Consider the following 9,740-nt stretch of genomic DNA (forward strand, 5'->3'; position numbering starts at 1 on the left):
AGTGAAAAAACTCCTATGAAATATAAAATATAAGAAGAAATTTCCCAGGTGGTGTGGAAAAAGCAAATTTTCGATTCACTTTCAAGTAATTTCACCATAGTTCTATACCAATTTGGTTTGATTTTACATATTTGTTATATTTTTGTTTAAGGAGCTCCATACCAAAAAATTATAATTACATTAGCAAAGTTTGTAGAAAATTTAAGAAAATGCAATCAAAAAGTATAACGCCTTAGATCAAATTCAAAATTTTAATGAAAAATTTAAGTAAGTTAGACCAGTTTGCTATATTTCTGCTCACTGCTTAACTATTAACGCATTATTGCACTACCCCCAACACTGGATGCATAGATTGAGTTGAAAAAAAATACAAGTTGGTCGAATTTCGACCACAGGCGATACTAGTTAATATAAATATTAAACAATATACGTGCCAGGACAGACCCTTGCGGAAGTCCAACGGGCATACAGTTTTATTTAGTAATAAATTTTGATCGATAGTCTCAAAAGCACGTTTTAAGTGTAGGAATACAGCTATTATATGTTTATTTCTGCTCAGATATTCTTTCTTGTTAGCTAAAGCAAGGTTCAAGGCACTTTCATAAGAATGTTTTTTCCGAAAACCTGATTGCTGCGGTATAATAATTTTATTATCATCTATGTAGGTACTTCACTAGCGCACTTATGCACAAATATATATCGGACATAAAGTTACAGGGATGGAACCGCTGCAGCGCGCTGGTTTGGAATTTGGTAAAAAGTAAGAAACAAACATATGGCTTTAAATGAGGGATACTTAACACGATGCGTCGTAGGCTTAGATGTGTTGACGCTGAATATCGCCTAATAATCCTTTGTCGTCTCGATGTGACGATGATGGTATGCTCAAAATAAAGCTTCGTAGACTCGATGTGTCTTCGAGAGGTAGAAAAAGAATTTATATTTTTCATATACTATGCAACTCTTGAAGCAATTCCAATGTCGCATTCGAAGTTCGAATTACAGCAGGGATGCTTTTAAAAAGAATTTTTACAGGGAATCATAGGTGCATGAACGCAAGTCACGCGCAGAATTTAAGTGACGGGATACAATAATGAGAGAAGCGATTCCCCCTCATCACCGCCTTGCTTTAACTTTGCGCTTTCTAGCTAGTGGCAATAGCTTTGAAGACCTAAAATTTTTGACAGCAAATGCGCCCCAAACGATTGGGAAAATAGTTACAGAGACTTGTGATGCCATAATAAGTCAATTGAAAGATTTTATTAAGGTAATTATTTTTTGATTAAATTATTTGTTTTCGACTAAACAAGAAAAGTTTCATGTGTACATATGTGTGTCTGAAAATTATTGGTTTTTTGAAGTAAAAATAAATATAAATTATTCGTCCGTTTCAAACGATGCAAAGAAATTTTTTAAGTTTTCTACCGAGCTCGAATTAATGGATGATGTATCTTCAACAATTCGTACGTTTTGTGTGACTTGAGGTGACATTCTACTACTGTTTATGGACGAGCCGCTACTTAAAGGAGTCGGAACTATTATTGTATAATTCTGCATGTGTTGGGGCACCGCGTAGTTAAGTTGCGTAGACGTGCGCATTGGGTATTGCGGAATGAAATTTGGTGTTAATATTTGACTTGGGTTAAAAGCATTTTGGATTTGAATCGCGTGTCTAAATTCCAATGCTCCCAAGCAACCTTGAAATAAAACATCTGATATGATTTTTCGCGCAATCGTTTTCTGGGAGGCCTCCATTTCACTATATTGCGAAGCCCATGATTGGGCCAAGGAGTCACCTTCTGTGGGTTCGCGGCTGTTGGCAAGTCTCTCGCATGCAATTCTAATAAGTGTATCTTCTTCAGAAACTTTTCTTTTGCTTGGTCGAACAGTGAATTCCTAAAAAGAAAGATTTATAAGTTTTTCATTACTTTTCAGCTTCCACAAACAGAAAAAGATTGGAAGGTAGAAGCGAAACATTTTGATGCACGCTGGAACTTCCCAAATTGTATAGGCGCAATTGATGGAAAACACATCAATATAACAAAGCCACCTGGATCTGGATCTTTTTATTATAATTATAAAAAAAAATTTTCCATCATTTTAATGGCAGCGGTTAATGCTAATTACGAATTTTTAATAGTGGATGTTGGCACAAATGGAAGAGCGTCTGATGCCGGTCTTTTTAGCGAAACAAAATTTTTTTCATCTCTAAAAAATAAAACATTGAAAATTCCTGACCCTCAGCCGCTTTCAAACTGCGAAGAAAAACTACCATTTGTATTCGTAGCTGACGATGCCATCATGAAGCCATTTAGCCACAACACACTCAAGGAAGAAGAAATAATTTTTAACTACAGGCTTTCTCGGGCAAGAAGAATTGTTGAAAACTGTTTTGGCATTTTAGCATCAAGATTTAGAATTCTCCTACAAACTATTAATTTATTACCAGAAAAAGTCACGAAAATTGTGTTAACCTGTTGCCACTTGCATAACTTTTTACGGAGGCAAAATGAGGAGACGTATTTTGAAGGTGGATTCGATGTTGAAGAAACAGATCCCGGAGCGATAGAATTCGCCGATTGGCATAATGACCATGGACTTACAGCTCTTCAAGCTTCAAGTGCAAAAAATGCATCCAATTTAGCTAAAACTACTCGAGAAAAATGTCGTAATTATTTTAATACAGTGGGAACAGTTCCGTGGCAGAACAATATATTAAATATAAGAAAGTGAATCATTTACGGAATAAAAACAAAATGAATGTTTGTGTTCACAAAAAAAAAAGAAACAATAAAATTTTGACTTTTTTTCTTACCTCAAATGTGTTTGTATTTTCATCCTGCATTGTGGTAACGCCTGTCAAAGGTTCTTCTTGATCTTTCAAAAAGCATAGCAAATCATAGCACCAAAGAGTAGGAACATATTCATCCTCAGCACCAGCACCAGACTTCAAACTATCTCTCTTTTTTTTTGATTCACGCCGGTATTGCGCCCGCAAACTACTTATTTTTTTATAACTGTATCCTTTGTGGCATCAGGATCTACTTCTTTTAATTTTTCGATTAAATTCGCATAATCATTATTCTTTTTAATTCTATTACAATAATCTTTGCTTTTTACTTGCCACAAGGGCAAGGGGTTGTGTAGCGCAATATATAGCTTCTCCAACCCAATTGTCAACCTCACCTTCGAGCTGCGAATCCCGTTTCACTAACAGACGAGGCTCTGGCGACCCCAAGCTCCTCATGGAACTTGGGGGTGGGGAGGGAGGGATGGCCTGAAGGTTCAATGTGGCCATATAAATCGTTCCCGAGATGGTCGGGCCAGCACCTTAATGGTGCTGTGTTACTGGAGCGTATCGGATCTGTATCCGACAAAGGACCATCACATCGATAACACTCCCCAAAGCCTTCGGGGAGTAACCTAATCGCTACAACAACAACAACAACAACATGGCAAAGATTTATACATTTCAATAAATTCAGAAATTTTTTATTGTCCATTTTACTTTTCCGCGCACGTCTGTTTCGTTCAGAAATTACTATGATTATGAGCTATTTCGCCATACACGCACGAACAGTTCGCGCAAATGTTCGTCAAAAATTAAAATATTCTGGTTTTTGGCGAACATTTGCGCGAACTGGCAAACACCACCATACACGACAGAAAAGGTCGCAGAAACATGACATAACGGGAATGTTCGCGGAAATGTTCGTGTCGTGTATTTGGCGCTTAAGTCACCCTGCAAAAATCGCGAGTACTTCATGCATGCATGTATGGAATACTCGCTATGGACCAAGCGAGTGCTACAAAATTAACCACAATTCATACAAAGGAATATGGTCTAATTAACATTGCGATGTCCTAGGACTGGACCATATACTCCAGCTCAGCATTAAATCAGAGTAATCCATGGAGTACTCACAAGACACAAGTGGACCACATGATCCAACGATTATCGCAGGGGCATTAAAACGTCCGCCGTTAAACAGACGATTGGGAGAAGTATTATTTGAGGCGTTGCGATGTGCATTTGTATGTATGCGACTAATAATAGTTTGCGAATTGGCAAGAAATGCTTGCTATTGCGATAATAAGCAAAAATTAAATCAAGATCTACCTCAAAAAAGTGGGAAGTGCCTTCCAACAACTAGCTCCTTGATGTATTGCATGCTACGGGATATACGTACATACCTGGGTATCTTGGGTTGTCGACACCAATTGTTCCAAAGTAGTGGAAGTAATAGGTTCTGCAATACACTGTGCTGATTCGGAAATAGACAGATAATACAAGCTGCCAGATCACTTTAGCGTTTTTCAGCTTTCATGCGGGTGTTAAAATCATTTCTAATATCCACAGTAATCAGTGCACAAAGCTTCCTTTTATTTTGACCTCGCGTTATGGCTTCACCGGCTATATTGACAACTATTTGTATTGCATCTATCGTGGATCTTGATTTTCGAAATCCAAACTGACTGTTTGACAGGCCAACTTGGCTTTCCAGGGTCTCGCTGCAGACGCTCACAGATATTACGCTCGAGAATCTTTCCTATAGAATGCAACATACAACGTGGCCTATATGAGGATGGCTGGTCGGGCACCTTACCAGGTTTCACCAAAAGAACCAGTCTTTGACGTTTCAATGAGCGGGGGAAGACGCCTTCTTTGATACAGGTATTAAAGAGGTACGTGGATACTGATGTTCTTGACTTTATCGGGGATTTAAGGGCTATATTGGACACTCCATCGTCCCGGGGACTTATTATCTGCAACTCTATATGTTGCATTCAGTATTTCCTGCTATGTTATTCGTGGGATTTCCACACCTTCGAGGTCCTGGCTTTGGTTTGACCAGTAATCTTGTATCAGAAAAAGAGTTTCGGCGATTCCTCTCATTAGTATTGGGCATGTAGGTTGCTCTGATTTGTGCCCTTTAATTTTAGCTATCACCGTTCTGAAAGCCATCTCCAACGATCAACGTCGGCACTCTCCATTTGCTCCTTCAAGCAAGCTTTCTTGCTCTTTTCTATAGAATTTTTTAGCGCTATTTTTTGGGCTTTGTAAGTACTGTGTAGTTCGTCATACCGTGGTGATGAGCGTGCCCTCTGTGCATTTGTTGTTGTTGTTGTAGCGATAAGGACACTCCCCGAAGGCCTTGGGGAGTGTTATCGATGTTGATGATCCTTTAGCGAATGCAGATCCGGTACGTTGGGATCTCTGTGCCCTGCGCCGAACTTTGTGGCATTTTCTACGCTCCTCCGCTATTTCGTCTTTCCACGGTCCTTAATGACTTACATATTCGAACCGAGAGGTTCACCGCATGTGTTCTTCGTATTGTGGCATCATTCAACCCCTGTGGGTTAGGGGTAGTAGAATATGCCCACGGTAGGCATGCCAGGCGAGGTGTATTGGTGTATTGTTGGTTTTCTAATTAAATTGGTTTATGTTGATCTTCGGATTTTCATACTCCAAGTCGACAGTGCACCTCTGTAACAAATTGCCGTCATCGTATTAGTGACGAAAAGGGTGGATACACCACCCTAACAAAATTGTCGTCCTCGTATTAGTGACAAAAAGGGATTGTACTGATGGTTTAATTGGTTTGTAGTTGCTCTTCGGATCTTCACACTCCAAACCTATCAGTGGACCCTAAAACCGTAACAAATGTACGTCATCTTATTAGTGACGATAAGACTAACCAATCCTGAGTGGCTTTACTCGAAAGGGAGCAGGGTGGACCCTTGTATCACCCTGTGGGACCCCAAGCATGGTCCTTATAAAAACTGCCACCGCGGGAGCAGGAATAAAAGCCGGGTGATCTGAATTCTTCAGGTCTCACCTTCCTGTCCTGGGATGGCCCCCTTAAGGGAACATCGCGGTGGCTGTGGTTTCATATCCTAATTCTGGGAGGGTAACCCAGAATGCGTAGGATCGCCTGCGTGGAAGTTCGCTTCTTCGTTGGAGTTGACAGTATTCTCTTCGGAGTAATGCGGTCGCTCCAGTCGCCGAATCAGACAATAAAGTATTCTCTTCGGAGTAATACTGTCATCTTTGGTGGGAGGTGCGCAAGAAAGTTTACTCATATACCTCTCATATGGCGTAAGCTGCCCGAGTACGTGCTAATCTGCGCACAAGTAATTAAAAGACGCTTCTGCGGAACGTCAAAGACAAGGTTGGTTACATCCCTAAATTGTGCACGTTGTTTAAAAAGGATGTATAACAGAAAGATTATAAAGGATGTATAACAGGAAGAAAAATATGGTGGATATTTTGATGATATACAATGGCGAGTTTATTAGAATTGTATAAATGTAGCAAATAATGTCGAACGTTGCATATAACTGAACTGCTTTGGCTTGGAAGTTCAGTTGCAACAGGGTCCCTCATCGTGGAATATTATGGATAATTGTAAGGGTGGGTATTTCCCACGCTTCTATTTGAAATTTTGGACCTAAGCATATGATTAGGCATACGCTCATAGTACTTGTGATTACTGAGATGCGTCTTCAGTGAAGTTTGTAAGTACCTATGTTTCATTCATTGGGAAAAGACATTCTGGCTTATAGATGGCATTAGTAGTTATTCACGGAGAACTGGCGTATGCTGAGCAATCGTACTAGTAACTGTAGCTAATGAGATGTATCCTAGGTGTAAATGGCTTAGTAACCATGATTAATGAAAATGGTGTGTCTTGCGAGTGGGTGTGTTAAGTACTTGTGAGTATGACTGTCTGGTGGTCCAAGACATTCAGCCAGATATACTTACAACGAACGGACATTTCGCTTTATAGATTGCGCCTAAGTAGTTTTTCATGGGGAAAAGTCATTTTAGATCTTATGGATGACGTCGTTGTAGTTAGTTCACAGTGAACGTGCGTTTTGGATCATATACCATATAAAGGTCGTATCACATCCCTAAATTGTGATCCAAATTCCTGGTGCTCAGAAAGGGTTGATCACAATGCCCCTAATACATGTATTTAAATTATGGGACTGTAGTATGTATCTGATCTTTACACACAGAACATGTTGCAGGCGAATTACTTGTGAACAGAGAAGAACGTACTATGATCCGGGGTGGAGTTGCCTAAAAACCGGATGCCATTAACCATAAAATGGCTGGAGCTTGATACATTCCTACCTTACCAAGGTAAGGACTTGTAATTGAATCGCCCGATTACAAGCAAATTGGTACAAAACGATTCGTGCACTGAAGTGTTGAGAGAAGACAACATGGAGCCGATAGTTGGGCCATTGATCATGCAGTAGATCCGTGTTTGACACCGTGGAGTTAAGTCTACAAAGACAGGTATTTGCGTTATAATTCACTATTGACTGTGGCATCATTCCAAACAACATGAAATGTTTGCGGTTCAAAACGGTGCTCTTTCCATCTTCTTCTTTGTGGTTGATGGGAAGCTATCCTTAGTGAAGTATTTACCAGCTTTTTCATTCAGCTCTTTGAGTTCGGTTTGTTATTTGGTGCCGATTGAAATATCAGCTTCACGTCCGCCTTTGGTTTTGGCCCGGGCTTCAGTCTCGGTAACGAATTTAATTTGGGTTTTTGTGTTATTCGATTTCGGTGCTGATTTATGTTTCAATTTCCTTTCCAATTTTGGTTGCGGCTTGTATTTTAATTTCGATGCAAGTCTCGATTCCGGTTTCAGTTTTCTCCCATCTTATATTTTGATTTGGTTCGCATTCCGTTTCGGTTTAATTTCTGGATGCGATTCAAAGCCGTTTCCTTTCCGTTTTCCGTTTAGGCTCATTTATGGTTTGAGTTCTGGTTTCGACTCCGATCCCAATTAATGTTTTTTTATCTTTCCTTTCCATTCCTTTAGGTAATTTCCATTGGTTCGATCCTCTCTTTTCCCTTCCTTAATACAATCATTCTCAGGCACCATTTGTTTGGAATCGGTAGTCCATATTCCAATGTTTTCTCTGTTTTACTTACAGAGCCTATCATTTGAATTCCGATACGACTAATTGACTTAAATCAGAAATCATAGAAACTTAATCTCAAGAACTGTTTCCTTGTTATAGCTTTTTCTTGCAGTAAGTATATATGCCTTAGTAAAAACAATTAGGTACTGCACAGAATTTTATTTATGTGCTGCTATAACAAATTTATGGTTTCTTAGGCTGTGTTGTATAAAAGGTGTGTTTTCAGGTTTGTTATGCCTTCGTGTTAGCGTTCATGTTCGCCTTTGCAATAGGCCAAGAGCGCGTGCGCACAGGTGCTTTAAAGCGCTTACAAAAGTGTGCGCTATACTAATTCACCGGCAAATTAATTAAAAAAAGTAAGAAATATTGAATGTTACATAAGCGGTAAATAGATGGTAAATGGCTATGTTGAATGTTCAAAGCCGGTATACGGAGCAAAAGCACCAAAGCGACATATTGCACAAAAAGAACTCAGACGATTCGCGTGCAACATCGCCGGCTGCGTTTTAAACATTTCGATTTAAACCATACAAGGCAAACCGGCAAGCCCCAATCAAGAGAAGAGCAAAAACAAATCTATGGTATTTATGTATTTATGTTTGTACGATACAAGCTTTCAAATTTTTTCATTTATTTCAGCGTGCGAAATCATTACAATACCGCAATATACCAACATGCCGGTTGTTGGCGTTGAATATTTTTTATACTCAGCGTGCTTTGCATACAGTGTATATTAACTTTGATTGGATAACGGTTGGTTATACAGGTATAAAGGAATCGAGATAGTTATAGACTTCCATATATCAATATCATCAGTATCGAAAAAAATTTGGTTGAGCCATGTCCGTCCGTCCGTCCGTTAACACGATAACATGAGTAAAAATTGAGATATCTTCGCGGTACACGAGCTTATCTGGACCCATAATAGATTGGCATTGAAAATGAGCGAAATCGGATGGTAACCATATATATATACTAGCAGAACTGGCAGACGTTGTTCTGCCCTAAATTTGGCTTATCTGCATACATTTTAATAAGCTTTTTCCGTCTAACTCTGCCCTAACCCTCTACACTTTTTCCTAATCTTTTTATTCACTCCTCCCTCCGTCTTTTTCGCTTCATCTCCATCTTCGTCTCATTCTATCTCTTTCTCAGTCTCCTTCTCTCTTTTCACTTCTCTCAAGTTTTTCTCCTTCTTCTTCACCTCTTATTGCCAGTCCCAGAGGGTGGTATGTATTTTGTTCCAGTCCCATTCCGACTCTCAGTCCCAGTCCCACTCCGAGTCTCAGTCTCAGTCCCAGTCCTAGTCCTAGTCCCAGTCCCAGTCCGTCTCTCGTATACTTCGCGGAAAAAAGCATCGTAAATACTAATATAGGCAAATTTATATACGAAATTTCAGGCAAATCGAATAGGACGTATGTAAATAGGTATGTGGGTATATTATTAATTCTTGTCTTTATTTCGGCTTCGCATGCATATTTATCAGTTTTGCCAGGTTGATGCGGCTAAATCGAATATCACAATGAACTTTAGAGCTCTCAGCAAGAGCTTTCATTTGATATCCATAATACACACACATTCTACGTGTATCCGGGTCCACGTTTTGGGCTATATCTCGAGACCCTATCCTCCCAGTTGTATGAAAAGTATCCTGTACTATAGCACCCATCAACATCTTTCATTTGATATCCATATTGTGCAAACACATTCTAGGGGTACCCGGGTCCACGTTTTGCGCTATATCTCGAGATCCTAGCCTCCCAGTTTTATGGAAATTATCCTGTACTATAGCACTC

General features: G+C 39.5%; 1 protein-coding gene across 1 annotated transcript; it reads right to left on the reverse strand.

Moving 5' to 3' along the window:
* Nucleotides 1-1,377: 1,377 nt before the first annotated feature.
* Nucleotides 1,378-3,007, reverse strand: LOC137236661 (uncharacterized). Its single transcript, XM_067759525.1, has 2 exons — nucleotides 2,816-3,007; nucleotides 1,378-1,896 (listed from the first exon to the last, which is right to left on the reverse strand). The coding sequence occupies exons 1-2, from the start codon at nucleotides 2,843-2,845 to the stop codon at nucleotides 1,378-1,380; spliced, it is 549 nt and encodes a 182-aa protein (XP_067615626.1). The 5' UTR covers nucleotides 2,846-3,007.
* Between the last annotated feature and the right edge of the window lie 6,733 nt (nucleotides 3,008-9,740).

The sequence above is a fragment of the Eurosta solidaginis genome, chromosome 1, assembly GCF_040869045.1.
Source record: "Eurosta solidaginis isolate ZX-2024a chromosome 1, ASM4086904v1, whole genome shotgun sequence".
NCBI classification, from domain to species: domain Eukaryota; kingdom Metazoa; phylum Arthropoda; class Insecta; order Diptera; family Tephritidae; genus Eurosta; species Eurosta solidaginis.